We start from the raw sequence: 24294 nt of genomic DNA on the forward strand, positions 1-24294 counted from the left end.
AGTGTATGTGTGTGTGTGTGTGTGTCCCTAGTAGGGCAGGACTCTGTGATCCTGAGTGGTGTGTGTGTGTGTATGTGTCCCCAGGAGGATAGGAATCTGTGGTCCTGAGTTGTGTGTGTCCCCAGGATGACAAGACTCTGTGGTCCTGAGTGTGATGTCTGTGTATATGTGTGTCCCCAGGAGGGCAGGACTCTGTGGTCCTGAGTGTGATGTCTGTGTATATGTATGTCCCCAGGAGGGCAGGACTCTGTGGTCCGGAGTGGTGTGTTTGTGTGTGTCTGTATGTGTATCCCGAGGAGTGCAGGACTCTGTGGTCCAAACTGGGGTGTGTGTGTGTGTTTGTATGTCCCCTGGTGGGCAGCACCCTGTGGTCATGAGTGGGATGTGTGTGTCCCAGGAGAGCAGGACTCTGTGGTCCTGAGTGGGTTGCGTATGTTTGTATGTCCCCAGGAGGGCAGGACTCTATGGTCCTGAGTGGGTTGCGTATGTTTGTATGTCCCCAGGAGGGCAGGACTCTATGGTCCTGAGTGCTGTGTGTGTGTGTCCCCAGGAAGGGAGGACTCTGTGATCCTGATTGCAGTGTGTGTGTGTGTGTCCCCTGAAGGGCAGGACTCTGTGGTCCTGAGTGGTGTGTATGTGTGTGTCCCGAGGAAGACAGGGTTAATGGTCCTGAGTTGTGTGTGTGTGTGTGTGTGTGTGTGTATGTCCCCAGGATACAGGACTCTGTGCTCTTGAGTGGTGTGTCTGTGTGTTTGTGTGTGTGTGTGTGTGTGTCTGTGTGTGTGTGTATGTCCTCAGGAGGGCAGGACTCTTTGGTCCTGCGTGGTGTGTGTCTTTGTGTCCCTAGGAGACAGGATTCTATGTTCCAGAGTGGTGTGTGTTTGTATGTGTGTGTCCCAAGGTGGACATGACTCTGTGGTCCTGAGTGGTGTGTGTGTGTGTGTGTGTGTGTGTGTGTCCCCAAGAAGGCAGGACTCTGTGGTGCTATGTGGTTTGTGTGACCCCAGGAGGACAGGAATCTGTGCTCCTGAGTTGTGTGTGTGTGTGTGTGTCCCAGGGACGACAAGACTCTGTGGTCCTGAGTGTTTTGTCTGTGTATATGTGTGTCCCCAGGAGGGCAGGACTCTGTGGTCTTATTGTGGTGTGTGTGTGTGTGTGTGTGTGTGTGTGTTTATGTGTATCCCCAGGAGTGCAGTACTCTGTGGTCCTAACAGGGTGTGTTTGTTTGTATGTCCCCTGGAGGGCAGGACCCTGTGGTCATGAGTGGGGTGTTTTTGTTTGTGTGTGTCCCCAGGAGGGCAGGACTCTGTGGTCCTGATTGGGGTGTGTATGTTTGTATGTCCCCAGGAGTGCAGGACTCTGTGGAAGTCAGTGGTGTGTGTGTATGTGCATTGCCATGAGGACATGACTCTGTGGTCCTGATTGGTGTGTATGTGTGTGTGTGTGTGTGTGTGTGTGTGTGTGTGTGTGTGTGTGTGTCCAGATGGTCAGGACTCTGTGGTCCTGAGTAGTGTGTACGTGTGTTTGTGTTTTCCAAGGAGGGCAGGACTCTCTGGTGCTGAGAGGTGTGTGTGTGTGTGTGTGTGTGTGTGTGTGTGTGTGTGTATGTGTGTGTGTCTTCTCGAGGATAGGAATATGTGATCCTGAGTTTTGTGTGTGTGTGTGTTTATGTATGTCCCTATGAGGGCAGGATCCTGAGTTTTATGTGTGTCTGTGTGTGTGTGTGTGTGTGTGTGTTTATGTATGTCCCTAGGAGGGCAGGACTTAGCAGGTGAGTGTATAGGACCCCAGACTGACTTAGGTGTGTAGACAGGACCCCGTGACACACGTAGGTGAGTGGACAGGACTCCATGACTGACTCAGGTGAGTGGACAGGACCGTGTGACTGAATCAGGTGAGTCGACAGGACCCATGAAAGACTTAGCAGGTGGGTGGACAGGACCCTGTGACTGACTTAGATGAGTGGACATGACCCCATGTCTGATTATGTGAGTGGATGCGACCCCATGACTGACTTAGGTTGAGTGGAAAGGACCCATGACTGACTCAGGTGAATGGACAGATTACCATGACTGACTTAGGTGAGTGGACAGGATCCTGGGACTGACTTAGGAAGTGATTTGACTGGACCCTGTGACTGACTTAGGTGAGTGGACAGGAGCCCATGACTGATTCAGTTGAGTGGACAGGATCCTGTGACTGACTTAGAAGGTGAGTGGACAGGAGCCGGTGACTGACTTAGGTGAGTGGACAGGCCCCCGTGACTGAAGTAAGTGAGTGGACATACCTCATGACTGACTCAGATGAGTAGACAAGAACCTGTGACTTACTTAGGTTAGTGGACAGGACACTGTGACGAATTCAGCAGGTGAGTGGACAGGTCCCCATGACTGACTTAGGTGAGTGGATAGGACCCTGTGACTGACTCTAGTGAGTGGAAAGGACCCCATGACTGATTCAGGTGAGTGGACAGGACCCCATGACTGACTGAGCAGATGAGTGGACAGGAGCCGGTGACTGATTAGGTGAGTAGACAGGACCCCATGACTGACATAGGTGAGTGGACAGACCTCATGACTGACTCAGGTGAGTAGACAAGAACCTGTGACTGACTCAGGTGAGTGGACAGGACACCGTGACTGACTTAGCAGGTGAGTGGACAGGTCCCCATGACTGACTTTGGTGAGTGGATAGGACGCCGTGCATGACTCTCGTGAGTGGAAAGGACCACATGACTGGCATAGCAGGTGAGTGGACAGGACCCACTGACTGGTTTAGGTGAGTGGACAGGACCCGGTGACTGAATCAGGTGAGTGGACAGGACCCTGAGACTGAATTAGCAGGTGAGTGGACAGGACCCCATGACTGATTTAGCTGAGTGGACAGGACCCTGTGACTGACTCAGGTGAGTCGACAGGACCCCATGACAGACTTAGCAGGTGAGTGGACAGGACCCCGTGACTGACATAGGTGAGTGGACAGGACCCGATGACTGACTTACGTTAGTGGACGGCACCCCGAGACTGACATAGATTAGTGGAAAGGACCCCATGACTGACTAAGGTGAGTGGACAGGACCCCATGACTGATAGGTGAGTGGACAGGACCCCGTGACTGACTTAGCAAGTGATAGGACAGGACCCCGTGACTTATTTAGGTGAGTGGACAAGACCCCATGACTGACTCAGGTGAGTGGACCGGACCCTGTGACTGACTCAGGTGAGTAGACAGGACCCCGTGACTGACTTGGGAGGTTAGTGGACAGGACCCCATGACTCACTCAGGGGTGAGTGGACAGGATCCTGTGACTAACTTATGTGAGTGAACAGGATCCCATGACTAACTTAGGTGAGTGGACAGGACCCCGTGACTGACTTGGCAGGTGAGTGAACAGGACCCCGTGACTGACTTAGGTGAGTGGACAGAATCCCATGACTGACTCTGGTGATTGGAAAGGACCCCGTGACTGGCTTAGCAGGTTACTGGACAGGAAACCCGTGACTGACTTAGCAGGTTATCAGACAGGACCCGTTACTGTCTCAGGTGAGTGGACAGGGCCACTGACTGGCTTAGGTGAGTCGACAGAACCCCGTGACTGACTTAGGTGAGTGGACAGGACCCTGTGACTGACTCTGGTGAGTGGAAAGAACCCCATGACTGGCTTAGCAGGTTAGTGGTACGGACCCCGTGACGGACATAGCAGGTGAGTGGACAGGACTCTGTGATTTACTCAGGTGAGTGAACAGGCCCACTGACTGGCTTAGGTGTGTGGACAGGCCCCCGTGACTGACTTAGGTGAGTGGACAGGGTCAGATGACTGACTTATGTGAGTGGACGCGACCCCATGACTGACTTAGGTGAGTGTAAAGGACACCATGATTGACTCAGGTGAATGGACAGGACCCCATGACTGAATTAGGTGAGTGGACAGGACCCCTTGACTGATTCAGGTGACTGGACAGGACCCTGTTACTTCGGTGAGTGGACAGGACCCCGTGACTGAGGTGAGTGGACAGGACCCCGTGACTGACTCAGGTGAGTGGACAGGACCCCGTGACTGACTTAGCAAGTGATTGGACAGGACCCCATGACTGACTTAGGTGAGTGGACAGGACCCATGACTGACTTAGGTGAGTGGACAGGACCCCGTGATTCACTTAGTGAGTGGACAGAACCCTGTGACTTTTTTAGTTGTGCGGACAGACCCTGTGACTGACTTAGATGAGTAAACAGGAACCCATGACTAACTTAGGTGAGTGGACAGCACCCCGTGACTGACTTAGCAGTTCAGTGGACAGGACCCCATCATTGATTTAGGTGAGTGGACAGGACAATGTGACTGACTTAGGTGAGTGGACAGGACCCTGTGACTGAATTAGGTGAGGGCACAGGACCCCGTGACTGACTTCGCAGGTGAGTGGACAGGTCCCCATTACTTACTTAGGTCCCCATGACTGATTTTGGTGAGTGGATAGGACCCCGTGCATGACTCTGGTGAGTGGAAAGGACCACATGACTGGCATAGCAGGTCAGTGGACAGGACTCACTGACTGGTGTGGTGAGTGGACAGGACCGGGTGAATGAATCAGGTGAGTGGACAGGACCCCGTGACTTAATTAGCAGGTGAGTGGACAGGACCCCATGACTGATTTTGCTGAGTGGACAGGACCCTGTGAGTGACTCAGGTGAGTCGACAGGACCCTGTGACGGACTTAGCAGGTGAGTGGACAGGACCCCGTGACTGACTCAGGTGACCAGACAGGACCCCGTGACTGACTTAGGTGAGTGGACAGGACCCTATAACTGACTTAGGTGAGTGGACAGGACCCCATGACTGACTTAGCAGGTGAGCGGACAGGGCACCATGACTGGCTAAGGTGAGTAGACAGGGCCAATGACCGGCTTAGGTGAGTCAACAGGACCCAGTGACTGACTAAGGTGAGTGAACAGGACCCCATGACTGACTCTGGTGAGTGGAAAGGACCCCGTGACTGGCTTATCAGGTTAGTGGACAGGACTCCGTGAGGGACATAGCAGGTGAGTGGACTGAACTCTGTGACTTACTCAGGTGTGTGGACAGGTCCACTGACTGGCTTAGGTGCGAGGACAGGACCCCGTGACTGACTTAGGTGAGTAGACCGGGCCAGATGACTGACTTACGTGAGTGGACGCGACCCCGTGACTGAGTTAGGTGAGTGTAAAGGACACCATGATTGACTCAGGTGATTGGACAGGACCCCATGACTGACTTAGGTGAGTGGACAGGACCCACTGATTGGCATAGGTCAGTGGACAGTACCCTGTGACTGAATCAGGTGAGTGGACAGGACCCCGTGACTGACTTAGGTGAGTTGATAGGACTCCGTGATTGACTCAGGGGAGTGGACAGGCTCACTGACTGGCTTAGGTGAGTGGACAGGACCCCGTGACTGACTTTGCAGGTGAGTGGACAGGACCCCATTACTGATTTAGGTGAGTTGATAGGACCCTGTGACTGACTCAGGTGAGTTGAAAGGACCCCGTGAAGGACTTAGCAGGTGAGTGGACAGGACCCCGTGACTGACTTAGGTGAGTGGACAGGACCCCATGACTGACTTACGTGATTGGACGGGACCCTGTGACTGATATAAGTGAGTGGACAGGACCTCATGACTGGCTAAGGTGAGTGGACAGGACCTTGTGTCTGACTTAAGAGAGTGGACAGGACCCCATGACTGACTCAGGTGAGTGGACAGGACCCCGTGACTGACTTAGCTACTGATTGGACAGGACCCTGTGGCTGACTTAAGTGAGTGGACATAACCCCGTGACTGATTCAGGTGAGTGGACAGGAACCCATGAGTGACTTAGCAGGTGAGTGGACAGGACCCTGTGACTGACTTAGGTGAGTGGACAGGAGTCTGTGACTGACTTAGGTGAGAGGACAGGACCACATGACTGACATAGGTGAGTGGACAGACCCCATGACTAACTTAGGTAGTGGACAGGACCCCGTGACTGACTTAGTAGGTGACTGGACAGCACCCCGTGACTGACTTAGGTGAGTGGATAGGATGCCGTGATGGACTTTGGTGATTGGATAGGACCCTGTTACTGGCTTAACAGGTGAGTGGGCAAGACCCACTGACTGGCTTAGGTGAGTGGACAGGACCCTGTGACTGACTTAGGTGAGTGGAGAGGAGTCCGTGACTGACTTAGGTGAGAGGACAGGACCACATGACTGACATAGGTGAGTGGACAGACCCCATGACTGACTCAGGTGAGTGGACAGGATCCTGTGACTGACTTAGGTGAGTGGACAGGACCCCATGACTAACTTAGGTAGTGGACAGGACCCGGTAACTGACTTAGTAGGTGACTGGACAGCACCCCGTGACTGACTTAGGTGAGTGGATAGGACGCCATGATGGACTTTGGTGATTGGATAGGACCCTGTTACTGGCTTAGCAGGTGAGTGGGCAAGACCCACTGACTGGCTTAGGTGAGTGGACAGGACCCCATGACTGACTTAGCAGATGAGAGATCAGGACCCTGTGACAGACTTAGGTGAGTGGACAGGACCCCAAGACTGACTTAGCAGGTGAGTGGACAGGACCCCGTGACTAACTTAGCAGGTGAGTGGACAGGACCCCATGACCGACTTAGCAGGTTAGTGTACAGGACTATGTGGCTGACTTAGCAGGTGCATGGACAGGACCCTGTGACTGATTTAGATGAATAGTCAGGACCCTGTTACTTACTAGGTGAGTCGACAAGACCCCTTGACTAACTTAGCAGGTGAGTGGACAGGACCCACTACTGGCTTAGGTGAGTGGACAGGATCCCGTGACATGTGCCAGAATGAAGTCTGGTTCTTTCTCCTATCATTTCTCAAGAATAAATAAATAAATAAATAAATAAATAAATATTTTAAAAAAGAAGAAAGAAAAACATCAATCAGGAACAGTGGAATTGTGAAGGTGGGATGTAGCAAAAGAAAGATAAAAGAATATAATGGGTGGCTGGGGAGATGGCTCAACTGGTATATCCCTGGACTTTCTCCCCCTTCTTGCTCAATTTTTGACTCGCTATCCAATAAATAAATAAACCTAAAGAATAAATAAAAAGAAAAGAAAGTGGTCGCACTTTCAGAGGGTCTAGTTATTGAATCCCTGGCACTACCACAAAGGAGAGTTGAGCTGGCTCCAGTTGGTAGTGCAGCGGGTTAAGCACAAGTAGCGGAAGCACAAGAACCTGCTCAAAGATCCAGATTCGAGCCCCTGGATCCCCACTTGCAAGGGAGTCGCACCACAAGTGGTAAAGCAGGTCTGCAGGTGTCTTTCTCTCCCCCTCTCTGTGCTGCAGGTATTTATTTCTCTCTTACTTTCCACTTCCCCTTCCTTCTCAATTTTTATCTTATCAATTATATTAAAATCTTCAAAATCTTACTATTATGTAGATTATTTAGAAAAGATTAGATGAATATGTAGACATTATATATTTATAATACTTATAAATATTAAATATCAATATACATTAATAAATATTATATTTATAATATTTGATACATAAAATAATAAACATGCATGCAAATATAAATATTTAAATATAAATAATATGATAAATATTAAGTATTTATAAATATTTTAAAATATTTATTTATTATATAGGCAGCAGTTGATTAGAATATAGAAAACATTATTAAGAACTTACTGTTGGCGACACAGCTGGGCCTGGAGTGGTGCGTGGACCAAGTGACCATCTTTTCTGGGTGCCAGGGAGTCAGGCGGGATTAGCTGGAGGCTGTTCCTCCTGCTCTGGCATCTGGCTCTGGTGCGCAGCCCGGGGTGCTATCGCCCCCACCCCTTCTTCCTGCTTGTCCTCAGAAACAGGTGACAGCCTATGCACTCGACTTCCACCAGCGCGGCTTCTTGTGGGTGGTGGGCAGAGGCGGGAGGGGGAGAAAGCGACTGCAGCTCTGTGGGGAAGCATGGCTGAGGCAGGGCACTCCAAGGGGCTGGGCCTACCAGCCCTGGGCCATGGACCTCCCTCAGGCCAGGGCCACGTCTTGCTGCACCTGCTCATGGATCACTGGGACAGGAGGGGAGGGGGCCACGGCCAGGCTCAGGGCCGGGGTCAGGGCAGGAGCATGCCGCCTAGGGTGGCATGGGCAGGAAAAGGCAGAGCAGGAAGCCCACCACCAGCCAGCCGACCATACACTCCGCAGCGCCTGCCCCGTGCTGCCGCCTCCTCCACAGCTGCCATGGCCGCCTCCTCCTCCTCCGCCACTGCCCACCACCTGCAAGCACCAGAGGAGCACATAGGCCGATGCCCGTTTCCGGTAGACAAGCAGGAAGACTAGGTGCGGGGAACAGCAGGCCTGAGCTGGCTGTGCGCCCAGCGCCAGATGCAGGAGCAGGAGGAACAGCCTCTAGCCAATCGCTTGATGGCCCATGTGCCCGCTGCGGCCCCCTACCGGAGCTGGGACTGAGAAGGCACACCAGGGCTGCTCCTGGTGAGGTGCCTGAATCCCTGGCGCCCAGAAAAGATGGTCGCTCGGTCCACGCGCTGCTCCAGGCCCAGCTGTGTCACCAACAGTAAGTTCTTTATAATGTTTTCTATATTCTAATCAACTGCTACATATATAATAAAAAATTAAATTTATAAATATTTAATTTTTATAAATATTGTTTATATTTAAATATTTATATTTGCACTCATATTTATTATTTTACTTATCAAATATTATAAATATAATGTGTAGAGCATGTGAGGTGCCAGGGAGGTGAGGGGTGCGGAAGTGGGGGTGCATGGGAGGAGGTGAGGGGCTGCAGGTATGAGAGGGTGAAAATGTGGGACTGTAGGTGAGGGGGTGCAGGTGAGGGGGTGCACTCGGAGGGGGTGGGGGTGTAGGTGAGGGTGTGCAGGACGTAGGAGGTGGGGTGCAGGTGAGGGGGTGCAGGGGGTAGGAGGTGAGGGTGCAGGTGAGGGGGTGCAGGGGGTAGGAGGTGGGGGTACAGGTGAGTGGTTGCAGGGGGTAGGAGGTGGGGTGCAGGTGAGGAGTGCAGGGGGTAGGAGGTGAGGGTGCAGGTGCAGGGGGTAGGAGGTGAGGGTGCAGGTGAGGGGATACAGGGGGTAAGAGGTGAGGGTGAAGGTGAGGGGGTGGAGGGGGTAAGAGGTGGGGGTACAGGTGAGGGGTTGCAGGGGGTAGGAGGTGGAGTGCATGTGAGGAGGTGCAAGGGGAGGGTTGAGGGTGCAGGTGAGGGTGAGGTGAATGGTGAATGGTGAATGGTGTCCAGCCCTGTGAGTGCCCTACAGGGGCCGGGCTGTGAACGCCACCTCCAGCCCTGCGCTGCAATGGGTCCCTGGTGGCTGACTGCGACCTGCTCCCTGAAACACTCCAAGTTCCTGGGTGCTGCCTGCCCAGCGCACTTCCTGCCTGAGGCCTGAGACTGAGTGACCTATGAGCAGTGTTCAGTCCAGAACAAGGTGGGAGGGCACCTGGTAGTCCCAGCACTGCCTGAGACAAGTGGGGAGACCTGTGTCCTGTGGTCTGGAGAAGTGCTGTGTCCACCCCACGGCCCAGTGGGCAGGATGCTGTATACTCAGCTTTCAATGGGGAAGGCCCTGTCCACTCTGGGGTCCAGTGGGGGGTTTCTGTCCACTGAAGCATCCAGTGGGGAGTTTCAGTCCACCCCAGTGTCCAATGGGAGTTCTTGCCCACCTCACTCTCCAGTGGGGAGGGTCCTGTCCACTGCAGCATCCAGTGGGGAGTTCCTGGCCACCTCACTGTGCAGTGGGGAGTGTCCTGTCCACTGCAGCGTCCAGTGGGGAGGCCCCTGGTGTGGAGGAGCTGGGGGCTTCTAGTGGAGACTGTCCTGAGCCGGGCCCTCAGTGCTGCTGCCCACACTCAGGCCTGTGGTCACTGCTGCCCCACAGCCCCCCCGGTGGCTGTTGGCATGAACATCAACATCTCCAGTATCATGGTGTCAGAGGTCAACATGGTAAGTGGGATTGTTGGGGAGGGGCCTGTGGTCAGATGGCAGCTAGGAGAGTCAGGGGTCCTGGGGTTCTTGGAAGCTGTGAGGGTTAGGGAGCTATGAGTTGGGGGCCATGAGGGTCTTGGGGGCTGAGAGGGTCTATAAGCTGAGAGGGTATGGGGGGCTGAGAGGGTCTGGGGGCTGAGAGGGTATGGGGGGCTGAGAGGGTCTGGGGGCTGAGAGGGTCTTGGGGGCTATGAGGGTCTTGGGGGCTGAGAGGGTCTGGGGGCTATGAGGGTCTTGGGCGCTATGAGGGTCTGGGGGCTATGAGGGTCTTGGGCGCTATGAGGGTCTGGGTGCTGTAAGGATCTGGAGGCTGTGGGGTTCTGGCGTCTGAGAGGGTCAGGGGGCTGAGAGGGTCTTGGGGGCTATGAGGGTCTTGGGGGCTGAGAGGGTCTGGGGGCTATGAGGGTCTTGGGCGCTATGAGGGTCTGGGGGCTGAGAGGGTCTGGGGCCTGAGAGGGCCTGGGGGCTGAGAGGGCCTGAGGGCTGAGGGTCTGGGGGCTGTAAGGGTCTGGGGGCTGTGGGCTTCTGGGGTCTGAGAGGGTCAGGGGGCTGAGGGTCTGGGGGCTCTGATCGTCTGGGGACTATGAGGGTCTGGGGGCTGAGAGTGGGGGTAGTGAGGGCATGGGGTTGTGTGGATCTGGGGGCTGTGGGGGTCTGGGCAATAAGAGTTCCTCGGGGCTGTGAGGGGCTGGGAGCTGAGAAGGCTGGGGGCTGAGAGTGCCTGAGGGCTGAGGGTCTTGGGGCTGTGGGGTTCTGAGGGCTGAGAGTGTCTGGGTGCTGAGGGTCTGGGGGCTGTGGAGGTCTGGGGGCTGTTGGGATCTTGGTGCTGTGAGGGTCTGGGGGCTGTGAGGGTCTGGGGGCTTAGAGGGTCTGGGGGCTGTGAGGGTATGGGGGCTCAGAGGGCCTGGAGTTTAGAGGGTCTTGGGGCTGTGAGGGTCTGGGGTCTGGTTGGGTCTGGGGGTATGATAGTCTTTTAGGTCTATGAGTGTCTGGAGGCTAAGAGGGTCTGGGGCCTGAGAGGGTCTGCTGACTATAAGGATCTTGGGGGCTGAGAGCATCTGGTGGCAATGAGGGTCTTGGAGCCTCAGAGGGTCTGGGGGCTTTGAGGGTCTCGGGCTGAGGGTCTGGGGCTGTGAGGGTCTGGGGGCTGAGAGGTTCTCGGGGCTGTGAGGGCTTGGGGGCTGAGAGGATATGGTGGCTGTGAATCTGCAGGTTGTGAGTAATGGGGCTGTGAGGGTCTAGGGGTTTCAGGCTCTGGGGCCTGTGAGGTTTGGGAGTTTTGATTGTGGGTTGTGAGGGTCTCAGTGCTGTGTGGGTCTGGGGAAGTATGAGTTGGGAACTGTGAGTTGGGGGAACGGGTTTGGTGGCTGTGAGGTGAGGGCTATGATTGGGGTTTGTGGGTTTGGGGTTTTGGGTTTGGGGGGCTGTTTGATTTATGGGTCTGTGGGTTTGGGGTCTGTGCGATTTTGGGCCTGTGGGTTTTGGGGCTGTTGGTTTGTGGGGCTGTGAACTGGGGGCTGTGGGTTTTGGGAGGCTGTGGGTTTGGGAGGCTGTGGTTTTGGGAGGCTGTGGGTTGCGTGTTATGGTTTTGTGGGCTGTGGGTTTGTGTGGCTGTGGTTTTGTGGGCTGTGGTGTTTAGTGGTTGTAGGATATGGGGCTGTGGGTTTGGGGTGTGGGTTTGGGGGGCTGTGGGTTTGGGTGACTGTGGGTTTTTGGGTCTGTGTTTTTTAGGGGCTGTGGCCTGGAGGTCTATGGGTTTGGTTGTTTGTCTGGGAGGCTGTGGGTTTGTGGCCTGTTGTTTTTAATGGCTGTGGGTTGGGGGGCTGTGGGTTGGGGGGTTTTGGGTTTAGGGGGCTGTGTGTTTTGGGGCTTTGGGTTTGGAGGCTGTGGGTTTGTGGGCTGTGGATTTTAGCGGCTGTGGGTTTGAGGGCCTGTGTGTTTGGAATCTGCGGGTTTGGGGGGCTGTGGGTTTGGGGGCTGCGGGTTTGGTGGTTCTTGGTTGAGGGCTGTGTATTTGGGGGCTGTATTTTGGTTGTTGTGGGTTTTGGGTCTGTGGGCTTGGGGGGCTGTGGTTTGGGGGTTGTGCGTTGGGGGGTTGTGGGTTTGGGTGTTGTGGGTCGGGAGCTGTGGGTGTGGGGCTGTATTGGGTGTTGTGGGTTGGGGCGCTGTTGCTGGGCTATGGGTTGGGGGGCTGTGGTTTGGGGGTTGTTGGTTGGGGTACTGTGAGTTTGGGGGTTATGTGTTGGGGGCTGTGTGCTTGGGGGCTATGGGTTTGGGGGGCTGTGTTTTTGTGAGCTGTGGGTTTAGGGAGCTGTGGGTTTTGGGGGCTGTTTTTTTTCATAGATCAATTTATTTAGAATTACAAATATTAAGAATAAAAGATTTATGCATTTCTTAATTAACATAACAGTTTAGCTAAATAGAAACTCTGCACTAAAGTCCTGCGGTGGCACAATACCAACAAAGAATATGGAAGCGCTTTTTAACTATACAAAAATTTCAAATGGAAAATAATTTTGTTGCAATTTTATTATACATAAACATATAAAAAGTCTCATTTTATGAGACATCTGAAGGAATCAAAGCCACTTCTACAGCTATACCTTAAACTCCGTTTCTGAAAACAATTAAAATTTCACTTTATAATAATCTATAATAAAACAAGAAAATTCCAAATACACCCCCCCTTTTTTACAAGATTAACATTTTAGGCAGGGTTTTCATTTAAAAACCTCAAACAAAACAAACAAAAAGAGCAAAAACAAAAACAAAAAAATCCCCCCAAAACCCATAACCAAATACAAACCTTTTTTTTCTGCATTTCACAGCACTGGTTATATTTTCCCTATAAAATCTTTTTACTCTATAAATTGTGTACTGTTGGATTTTAACCAGTAATCTGGCTCAAAAGTTGTGCAAATTAACAAAAAATATGAAAATATTGTGTTTTCAGTCTTTTTTTTTAAAAATAAATCTCCTAAGAACAGCACTTTTGCCCTGAAGTGATGGGAACAAGACATGCTAAATCCACTTACTGCAGTAATGCTTTTTCCTTTTCTTTTCTGTGCCTTCATTCTTTCAACAGACAAACAATAAAGGTTTCTTTTATAAATTATGATAAATTAAAATATTACTATAAAATGATCTATAAAGCCATGACACATTGCAAGTATATATCACATATACTTGTAAAGTCCATGTTTCCCATCTATATTCCAGCAGCTTCTTTACAACTAGGGCTTCCCATCTTCCATGATGTTATCCTTTGAAGACTGAGAGGACAATCAACTAAAGGAACTAAGTTGTAATTTTCTAGGTGGTATTTCCACATTGCTGTACTTGTGTACAGAAAGCAACGTTCCTTTACATTCTCCGCGGCACTAGTGGTCTGTTAGATGGAACTCATGCACATTAAAATATGGCCAACACAGTCTTCCATAAAATTATTTTATGTACAGCCAGTTTCAGTGTAAAAATACTTGCTAGTAAACTTAAGTGATAAAAAGCAATGCTACTGCAGCTGAATAATAAAAGAAAAATAAATACAATGCTGGTTAGCAATGCTGGTTTAAGAAGCAGTACAGTCTATTAAAATGCCTTATACAGAGATTTAAATTCCCTTGTTTTCCAGCAGTTGGGTTATTTGGTGTTGGAAGCCTAGATGAAAGAAAAGAACTTCTCAAAAACACTGTCCTCTGCAATCTTCTATTCAGTCTCTGTTGGTATTATTTGCTGCAAAGGCGTGTAAATTTCCCATCTGGCTCAGGCCACTTTGAATATGTGCAACATGAATTTCTACGTTATTCTGAAAGCAACTGATATTAGAGGCATCTATTGTACTCTTGATATCATTTAATGAATCTGTAAGTGATTTGAATTCGAAAGAATTCAGGTCGCCTCCTTCTGCAAGACACTTAATTTGTAGTAAAATAGCTGTGAGCCTGGAGATTAAGTCTGTGAGATTTTTATTTTCAACACAGGGCTGCCCTGTTGACGAATTTGCATGCCGAACAATTTCTTGTGCCTCTTCCTCACACCTTCGTCTCATATCTGTTGGCTGGTCTGCTGGCTGGAGTCCTTGGTCTGGAGCAAGCTCATAGCAGTACTGTTGAACTTTATGCAAAACCTTGTTTAGGTCCTTATTTAGCTGTTCGAGCTCTAGGACAATCGTTGCATATCTCCGTTGAAACTCAATGCCGATAGGCATGGAATATGATTTCAATTTTTCTGCTTCTGTATTCATTTCCCTTAATTTCTTGATATGCTCCTTTTTAATCATCAGAATTTTTGATAATTTAGTCACTTGGATAAGGAATTCTACTGGAAAACCACCTAATGTTTCAGTTTCAGAACTGGGAATTTTACTTCTCCAAGGTCCTAATAAAGGATCCTAATAAAGGATCGTTATCTGTAATTGGTGACTGCAGAGGAGTGGTATAATGTAACCGTGGTGGAGTCATAAAAAATCGAGAAGGCCGCTGTTTTTGTCCAAAGGCAGCAATTGGCATCGTCTCATGAGGCTCATTACTAAGAACTTCATAGTCAGGGATGGTATGTGTTCCAAGCCCTGTCCTGTCAAAAGTTACTCTATAGGTAGCGTTAAGAGTGTCCACAGCATCTATTTGCCCAGTGAACAGACCATCATGAACACCACGTAATCGTGCTGTAACTTTGGTTCCAATAACCAGGGGCAAAGGAATCTCATCTGGGAGGTCTTTGAATTGTGAGAGATCTGCAACTTTCCTTTGCTGTAAGAGTCTTATTTTCTGCCTCTTCTGTTTTAATGCTGATCTCTCTTCTTCAAAAAATGCAGAAGAACATCTCCGTGGCTTTCCCATAAGCCGCCTGATTTTTCCCCATTCTACTCTTGTTAACTTTCTTGTTTTCAAATTAGGAAAAGACTCCTTCAGACACACACAGAAGTCATTATCACCTTCAAAAAGTGGCTTATCTATATTTGAGTAGAACCACTCATATATGCACCATTTATGTGCTTTGGGAAGTTTGAGAAGGTTACGTAATCGAAAACCAATCTTCTGGGAGGCTTTCTTATCTGGTGTTGACATTGTTGCTGTAAATTTCTTAGGCTCCAAAGTCCCAGGTTCAGTCCCCTGCACCACCATAAACCGGAGCTGAGCAGTACTCTGTGGAACCATTGCAACTCTCTGGTTTCTTTTAGGTGACCTTGTATTTATTTGTCTGTCATCTTCCTCAGAAAAGAGTCTACTTCGTTTTGAATTTCTGAAAGGCATTTCCACAGCAGGGCCAGTATTCCTGCCTTTCCAGACAGGGGTTTTTTGTAAAGAGCTGTACTTTTCATTCCATGTGTTAGATAAGCTTCCCTCTTTTAAACTGACAAGGGCTTTTGCTGAAGAGCCCTACTAGGGAAAGACAGAAAGAGGCTGGGGGTACATTAGCCTGCCAACACCCATGTCCAGTAGAGAAGCAATTGCAGAAGCCAGACCTTCTATCTTCTGCACCCCATAAAGAATTTTGGTCCATACTCCTTGTGCTTACACGGCAGGATGGTTGTTTCTACTTCCATACACACTCTCGTCAGGCAACTGGTCGAGTTCCGCCATCTTGAACGAGCTGTGCCGCTTTTTCCGGGGGCTGTTTTTTTGTGGGCTGTGGGTTTGTGGGTAGTGTGTTAGCGTGCTGTTTGTGGAGGGCTGTGGTTTGGGGGGTTGTGGTTTTGGGGGCTGTGGGTTTGGGTGGCTGTTGGTTTGGGGGTTGTGTGTTGGCTGGCTGTGTGTTTGGGGGCTGTGTATTTGGTGATTGCAAGGTGGTGGTTGTTGGTTTGAGGTGGTCTTAGGCCCTGGTCCTGATGAACTCCCCTCCCCCATCCAGTTTTGAAAGCACTGGCCTGGCCCTGGCTCGTGGGGGTATCATTGGCTCTATGGTCAGGAAGCCCTGGAACTAAAGTCAAATGGCCACCTGGGACTCAGCTGTGCAGGACAGGAAGCAGGAGGTTGGGGTGCTGCAGGGACACATGGGGGGGCTCCAGAGGAGGAGGGAACCTGGGGTGCTGCAAGGACACCTGGGGTTGTTCAGGGGCCTGAGGTGCTGAGAGGAGGAGGTGGCCTTAGGGTGTTCAGGGGCCTGTGGTGCTGAGAGTCAGAGGACGCCTAAGGGTGTTCAGGGGCCTGCTGCGGTGAGAGGAGGACGGGGCCTGAGGGTGTTCAGGGGCCTGGGGTGGTGAGAGGAGGAGGAAGCCTGAGGGTGTTCAGATCCCTGGGGTGCTGAGAGGAGGAGGAAGCCTGAGGGTGATCCGAGGCCTGGGGTGCTGAGTGGAGGGGGCCTGAGGGTGTTCAGAGGCCTGGGGTTCTGAGAGGAGGTGGGTGCCTGAGAGTTTTCAGGCTGTTCCCCTTTTCTCAGTCCTTGTCCCCTGTCCCCCGTCCCAGTCTCCAGTCCCTGTACCCAGTCCCCTGTCCCCAGTCCCCATCCCCAATCCCTTGTCTTCATCCCTGTCTCTAGTTCCAGTCCCGTCCCCAATCTCCATCCCCAGTCCACTGTCCTCAGCCCTCTGTCCCCAGTTTCCTGAATCTGTCCTCAGTCCCGTTCTCAGTCACTGTCCCTTGTCCCCAGTCCCAGTCCCCTGTCCCTAGTTCCAGTCCCCTACCCTCTGTCCCCAGTCCCTGTCCCAAACCCCAGTCCCCTGTCCCCAGTCCCAGTCCCAGTCCCTGTCCCCAGTCCTAGTCCACATTCCCCTGTCCTCAGTTCCTGTCCCCAGTCCCAGTCCCTGTCCCTGGTCCCCAGTCCCCAGTCCCCTGTCCTGGGAGCTCTCCCAGTTCCAGTTCCAGGAGGATGGGCCCTGAGGGTGCTCAGGGGCCTGGGGTGCAGAGGGGAGGAGGGGGCCTGAGGGTGTTCAGGGGCCAGAGGTGCTGAGAGGAGGAGGGGACCTGAGGGTGTTCAGGGGCCTGGGGTGCTGAGAGGAGGAGGAGGCCTGAGGGTGTTCAGGGGCCTGGGGTGCTGAGAGGTGGAGGGGGCCTGAGGGTGTTTAGGGGCCTGGGGTGCTGAGGAGAGGAGGGGGCCTGGTGGGAGAGGAGCAGAGCAGAGATGGGAGCTGAAGCTGCCCTGCAGATTCCCCTGCAGCTCGCACTTCTGCTGCCTGCCAGGTGTTGCCCTTGGTGACCTGCCACCTTACTACTAACACCTCTTTTTGATTATTAATTTTGACATCTACTTGTTTCTTTTCTCTCACTTTTGTTTAAATTTTTTTTCCTGATTGCTATTCTGAGCAGGCTTTTCTGTTATATGCCCCGCAGTCCACGTGCTTGAGGGCCGCCATCTCTCTTGCTCTGGGGCGACACCCACAGGGAGTCCTTGGCTCTGTGGGTCAGCATGGCTGGGGCAGGGCTCTCCAAGGGGCCATGCCTACCAGCCCTGGGACATGGGCCTCCCTCAGGCCAGGGCCACTCATTGCTGCACCCGCTCAGGGCTCACTGGGACAGGAGGGGAGGGGGCCGCGGCCATGCACAGGGCCAGGGTTAGGGCAGGAGCATGCCGCCTAGGTTGGCATGGGCAGGAAAAGGCAGAGTAGGAAGCCCACCACCAGCCAGCTGACCGTGCACTCCCCAGCATCCACGCAGCGCCTGCAGGAGGCAGCCCCCACCTCCTCCGCCACAGCTGCCACCACCTGCAAGAAGCTGCGCTGGAAGTCCAGCGCATAGGCCATCGCCTCTTTGCGGTGGACAAGCAGGAAGATGAGGCGTGGGCGACAGCAGGCCTGTGCTGGCTGTGAGCCCAGTGCTGGATGCCAGAGCAGGAGGAACAGCATCCAGCCAATCCCTAGATTGCCCGCATGCCTGCTGCGGCCCCCTACCAGATCTGGGATGGGGAAGGCGCGCCAGGGCTGCTCCAGGTGAGGTTCCTGAATCTCAGTCCACGCGCCACTCCAGGCCTAGCTGCGTCGCCAACAGTAAGTTCTTTATAATGTTTTCTATATTCTAATCAACTGCTGCCTATATAATAAAAAATTAAAAATATTTATAAATATTTAATATTTATAAATATTGTTTATATTTAAATATTTATATTTGCACTCATGTTTATTATTTTATTCATCAAATATTATAAATATAATATTTATTAATGTATATTAATATTTAATATTTATAAGTATCATAAATATTTATAATGTTTAAATAGTCATCTAATCTTTTTTACATAGTCTACAGGTGAAGAACAACTACAGAATTTCACTCACTTGTGGAATATAGACGATATGTATTTTTTTATTTTAGAAACTTTTTTTTGCCTCTAGGGTTATTGCTGGGGCTTGGTGACTGCACCACGAATCCACTGCTCCTGGAGGTGACTTTTTTTTTTAATTTTGCTTTTTTTCCCTTTTGTTTCCCTTGTTGTTTTATTGTTGTGTAGTTATTGTTGTTGTTGCTATTGATGTCTTTGCTGTTAGATAGAACAGAAACAAGGGAGAGAGGAGGGGAAGACAGAGAGGGGGAAGGAAAGAGAGACACCTGCAGACCTGCTTCACCACCAATGAAGCAATCCCATTGCAGGTAGGGAGCCGGGGGCTTGAAACGGGATCCTTATGCCAGTCCTTGCGCTTTGAGCCATGTGCGCTTAACCCGCTGCACTACTGCCCGACCCCCAGAAAGATTTGATATATTTGTTAATGAGAAAGACAGGAGGAGAGAATGAATCAGACACTACTCTGCTAATGTGTTGCTGGGGATTGAACTCAGGACCTCTTGTTTGAGAGTCCAGTGCTTTATCTACTGTGCCACCTCCTGGAACACTAGACAATATACAAAGGTGAAAAAAAAAAACCCAAAATGTCAACCTATTTCAAGACTATAGTAGAACTATAGTGATTATGTATTGGGGTGGGAATGGTGTTTCAGAACTTTGCTAATGGGAATGATGAAACAAATAATAAAATAAAATAAAATTTCTCTGCCTGTATTCAATAAATAGTAATAATAATAATAACAGTAGTTAACTTAAAAAAAAAGAGAAACATGAGAAGGGGCCAGGAAAGAGCTCACCCAGTAGACTGAACACTCTACCATATGCTAGGACCTGGGTTTGAGCATCCAGAACACATGGAAGCACAGCATCAATTTCCTTTTTTTTTTTTTTTTTGCCTCCTGGGTTAATGCTGGGGCTCAGTGCCTGCACTAGGAATCCACTGCTCCTAGAGGCTATTTTCCCTTTTGTTGTCCTTGTTGTTTTATCTTTGTTGTGGTTATTATTTTTTAATATTTATTTATTCCCTTTTGTTGCCCTTGTTTTTTTATTGTTGTGGTTATTATTGTTATTGATGTTGTTGTTGTTGGATAGGACAGAGAGAAATAGAGAGGAGGGGAAGACAGAGAGGGGAGAGAAAGACACCTGCAGACCTGGTTCACCTTCCCCAAAGCGACTCCCCTTCAGCTGGGGAGCCAGGTGTTCAAACCGGGATCCTTATGTCGGTCCCTGTGCTTTGCACCAGGTGTGTGCCTAACCTGCTGTGCTACTCCATCTTTGTTGTGGTTATTATTGTTGGTGTTATTGATGTCCTTGTTTGATAGAACAGAGAGAATTGAAGAGAGGAGGGGAGACACAGAGGGAGAGAGAAAGAGACCCGCAGACCTGCTTCACCACTTGTGAAGTGATTCTCCTGCAGGTGGGGAGCCAGGGGCTCAAATCAGAATCCTTTTGCTGGTCCTTGCACTTTAAGCCATGTGTGCTTAATCCTCTGCATTATTTCCCAACCCCCACCTTTTTTTTTTTAATGAAAGCACTTCTCAGCTCTGGCTGGGGATGAGGGGAGGAATGGGGTGGTTAGATCCTGGGACTTTGGAGCCTCAGGCATGAGAGTCTCCTTGCATAACCATTATGCTATCTACTCCTGCTCTCATCAAATTCTTTTTAAAAATTAATTAATTTACTTATGCATTTATTTTATTTATTTTCCTTTTTGTTGCCCTTGATTTTATCATTGTTGTGGTTATTATTGTTGTTGTTAATGGACAGGACAGAGAGAAATGGAGAAAGGAGGGGAAAACAGATGGGGAGAGAAAAATGGACACCTGCAGACCTGTTTCACTGCTTGTGAAGCGGCCCCCCTGCTGGTGGAAAGCTGGGGGCCTGAACTGGCATCCTTAAGTTGGTCCTCGAATTTCCTGCCATGTGTAATTAACTTGCTGTGCTACAGCCTGAACCCCACCAAATTCTTTATGAATAGTAAAATAGAACTGTGTGTCTCCTCTCTGTCTCTGTCTGAAGTTAAAAGGAAGACAAAGAAAAACATCAATCAGAGGTCCAGAAGGTGGCGCAGTGGATAAGGCATTGGACTCTCAAGCATGAGGTGCTGAGTTCATTCCCTGGCAGCACATGTCCCAGAATGACGTCTGGTTCTTTCTCTCTCTGCTATCATTTCTCATGAATAAATAAATAAATAGAAATCTTTAAAAAGAAAAAGAAATAAAGAAAAACATCAATCAGAAACAGTGGAATTGTGAAGGTGGGATGTGGCAAAAGATAAAAGAATATAAGGGGTGGCTGGGGAGATGGTAGATCTCTGGTAGATCCCTGAACTACTCCCCCTTCTTTCTCAATTTTTGACTCGCTATCCAATAAATAAATAAAGATAAAGAATACATAAAAAGAAAAGAAAGTGGTCGCACTTTCAAAGGTTCTAGTTCAATCCCTGGCACTACCACAAAGGAGAGTTGACCTGACTCCAGTTGGTAGTGCAGCGGGTTAAGTACAAGTAGCAGAAGCACAAGGACCTGCTCAATGATCCAGGTTCGAGCCCCTGGATCCGCACCTGCAAGGGAGTTGCCCCACAAGTGGTGAAGCAGGTCTGCAGGTGTCTATCTATCTTACTCTCCCCTTCTCTTTGCTGCAGGTATTTATTTCTCTCTTCCATTCCACTTCCCCTTCCTTCTCAATTTTTATATTATAAATTATATTAAAAGCTTCAAAATCTTACTATTATGTAGACTATTTACAAAAGATTAGATGACTATGTGGACATTATAAATATTTATAATATTTATAAATATTAATACACATTAATTAATAAATATTGTGTTTATAATATTTGGTAAATATAAATAAAATGATAGATATGAATGCAAATATAAATATTTATAAATATTAAATATTTATAAATATTTTTAAAATATTTATTTATTATATAGGCAGCAATTGATTAGATTATAGAAGGTTTTATTGAGAACTTACTGTTGGCAATGCAGCCAGGCCTGGAGTGGCGTGTGGACTGAGCGACCATCTTTTCTGGGCGCCATGGAGTCAGGAGCCTCACCTGGAGCAGCCCTGGCGTGCCTTCCCCGTCCCTGCTCTGGTAGGGTGCTGCAGTGGGCACATGGGCCATCGAGGGATTGGCTGGAGGCTGTTCCTCCTGCTCTGGCATCCAGCACTGGGCGCACAGCCAGCCCGGCCCGCTGTCCCCAGCGCCTCGTCTTCCTGCTGGTCCACCAGAAACGGGCGACGACCTATGCGCTCGCCTTCCAGTGTGGCTTCTTGCTGGTGGTTGTGGGTGGTGGCGGTGGTGGGCTTCCTGCTCTGCCTGTTCCTGCTCATGCTGCCCTAGGTGCCATGCGCCCGCCCAGACCCCGGCCGTGGCACCCTCCCCTCCTGTCCCAGTGAGCCTGAGCAGGTGTGGCAAGGCGCAGCCCTGGCCTGAGGGAGGCCCATGGCCCAGGTTGAGCACACATGTTATATGTTCAATTTTCCAGTCCCCACCTGCACGGTGAAAAGCTTCACAATTGGTGAAGCAGTACTCCAAGTCTTTTTCTCCCCCTCTCTATCTCCTCCTTCCTTTCCAATTTCTCTCTGTATGTATAAAAATAGGGGTCAGGTGGGGCACACCTGGTTGAGCACACATGCTACAGTGCTCAAGGACACAGGTTCAAGCCCCCAGCCCCCACCTCCAGGAGGAAAGCTTTACAGATGGTGAAGCAGTGCTGCAGGACTCTCTCTCTCCTTCTCTCTCTCCCTCTCTCTCTCATCTCCCCCTCCCCTGTCAATTTCTGTCTGTCTGTATCCAACAAATAAATAAAGGTAATAAAAATAAAAGCTCATAAATAATGAATAACTAAATAAAATATTTAAGAAAGTGTAAATTTAGTTATCTGTCTTTAATTAATATTAAGATGTTTTTTAAAGGAAATGATCTTTGAGTATATAGGATACTGGCTGTACATAAGACTTTAAAGCCAGAGATTCTGAAGTCCCAGTTTTAACCCCTTACACCAACAAAACCCAAGAGTTATGCAGTGTTCTAATAAAAATAAAATTTTATAAAATTTAATAAAGCAACATAACTTAAAAGCCTAGAACCCGGACAAATAAGTCCAGGTCTTAGTTACACCATCTTCAAACTGCTTGTCCTTGAAGAATGTATAGAAGTTCATTGGTTTAACTGTTTCTTTCTCTTTTCATTTATAAATTGGAAATCTTAGTCAACATGATTTTAAAGACAGCAGGAACCTCTCATCTCCACTATAGAGCCTCTACATCCCCCAGTCCTACATCCCCCAGTCCTTGGATAGGGCCCACTTTCCCGTATGCCTCTCCCAATCCATATCAAATAATATTGCATCTGCCGATCACAACCTAATCTCCCATATCCACTACTTCCACCACCAGATACAGGACCTGCCTAAGCTTCTTCCATAAAAAAACTGCACTCTTTCATGGATCCATAATTTGATTTGTTATATATTATAATTTTTAAAAAAATGTTGGGTGGTCTGGTTGGCGGCACAGTGAATGGGGCACTGGATTCTCAACCATAAGGTTCCAGGTTCAATCCCTGGCAGCACATGTACCAGAGTGATGTCTGGTTCTTTCTCTCTCTGCATATCTTTCTCATGAATAAATAAATATACATGTCATACATCAGACAAAGGGTAATATATATATATATATATATATATATATATATATATTCAGCAAATTTAGTGAATTCAGTGACAACAAACAAATGAACAACAACAACAACAAAAGAAAAAACACCCCCAAATTGGGAGAAGATATGAACAGAATTTTCACCAAAGAACAGATCTAAAAGGCTAACAGACATAAAAAATGCTCAAATTCACTGATTATCAAAGAAATGAAATAAAGATAACAATAAAGATAACAATGTAACACTACTTTACACTGTGAGAATGTCATAATTTAAAAAGGATAGTAAAAACAAAGATTATAGAGGTTGTGGTGGTAAAGCAACACTTCTACCCTGCTGGTGGTAATGCAATATGGTCCAACCCTATGAAGAGCAGTTTGGAGAATATTCAGAACAGTAGACATGGAACTTCTCTATGACCCAGCATTACTATTCCTGGGGATATAGGCTAAGGAAACAAACATACCCATACTAAGAGATCCATTGACACCAATGTTTATAGCAGCACAGTTTGGAATAGCCAAGACGTGGAAGCAATCCAGGTATCAACAGACGAATGAATAAGAAAGTTGTAGTGTATATATACACAATGGAACACTATTCAGTTTTTATGAATGATAATATCATCTCCTTCACGTCATCTTGAATGGAGTGTGATGGAATCAAGTTAAAAGCCATAAGTCAAAAAAAGAGAACAATAAGTACTGGATGATCTCACTTACAGGCAGAACTTGAGAAAAGGACAGAAAGGGAACACAAAGTAAGGCTCAGACTGGGTTTGGTGTACTGCACCAAAAAAAGGACTGTGAGGAAGGAAGTCAGAAAAGGTGCTGGGGTGGGGTTCAGGTTCTGATGTATATTAGTGAAAAAGGACTTACGTTGGGGGGGATGGGAGTGAGAATATGTTGCAAACATCTATCTTGGGAAGAGGAGATACTGAACCTATGTGTCAACAACAGTACTGTAAATCACTAACCCCCATAATAATAATAAAAAGAAAGGCCACCTGCAAATGCAGCTCATCACAGTTCTCATTAGAAACTGTTCTGGAAGAGTCAGCTCTACATGTTTTTATCCTCCCCAGAGGAAGGAGCAACCATGGCCGCAGCCCACTCAGAGAGGACACAGCAGCCCAGGAAGTAACAGTGACACTGGATTGTGGATCACAGGATCATTAATAGGCAAAGGAACACACTCTCCATTTGTGACACTTTGAAATTCTGGTCTGGCAAGCCAACCCAAGCCATTGCCCCCACTTAGCAAGTGATACTAGCTTATTTCTGATAATCAGAAGTAACTCACCCTGGAAGCAAGCTGTACACACAGAGGGCAGTAATACAGGAGCTAGCCAGGAACAACACAGAGCAGCAGCTAGAAGCGGCA

General features: G+C 49.1%; 1 protein-coding gene and 1 long non-coding RNA gene across 2 annotated transcripts in view; one reads left to right on the top strand and one right to left on the bottom strand.

Annotated features, from left to right (window-relative positions):
- The window catches only part of LOC132540441 (uncharacterized), a 143835-nt gene that overhangs the window by 25306 nt on the left and 94235 nt on the right, over nucleotides 1-24294 (top strand). The gene's annotated exons all lie outside the window — the stretch shown is intronic.
- LOC132540433 (protein lin-9 homolog) lies at nucleotides 12889-15399 on the bottom strand. Its single transcript, XM_060198160.1, is given in 2 exon segments — nucleotides 12889-14403; nucleotides 14405-15399. Coding segments are annotated over 2 exon segments (1542 nt in total). The 5' UTR covers nucleotides 15278-15399; the 3' UTR covers nucleotides 12889-13734.

This window comes from Erinaceus europaeus, chromosome 9 (genome assembly GCF_950295315.1).
Source record: "Erinaceus europaeus chromosome 9, mEriEur2.1, whole genome shotgun sequence".
Taxonomy (NCBI): Eukaryota; Metazoa; Chordata; class Mammalia; order Eulipotyphla; family Erinaceidae; genus Erinaceus; species Erinaceus europaeus.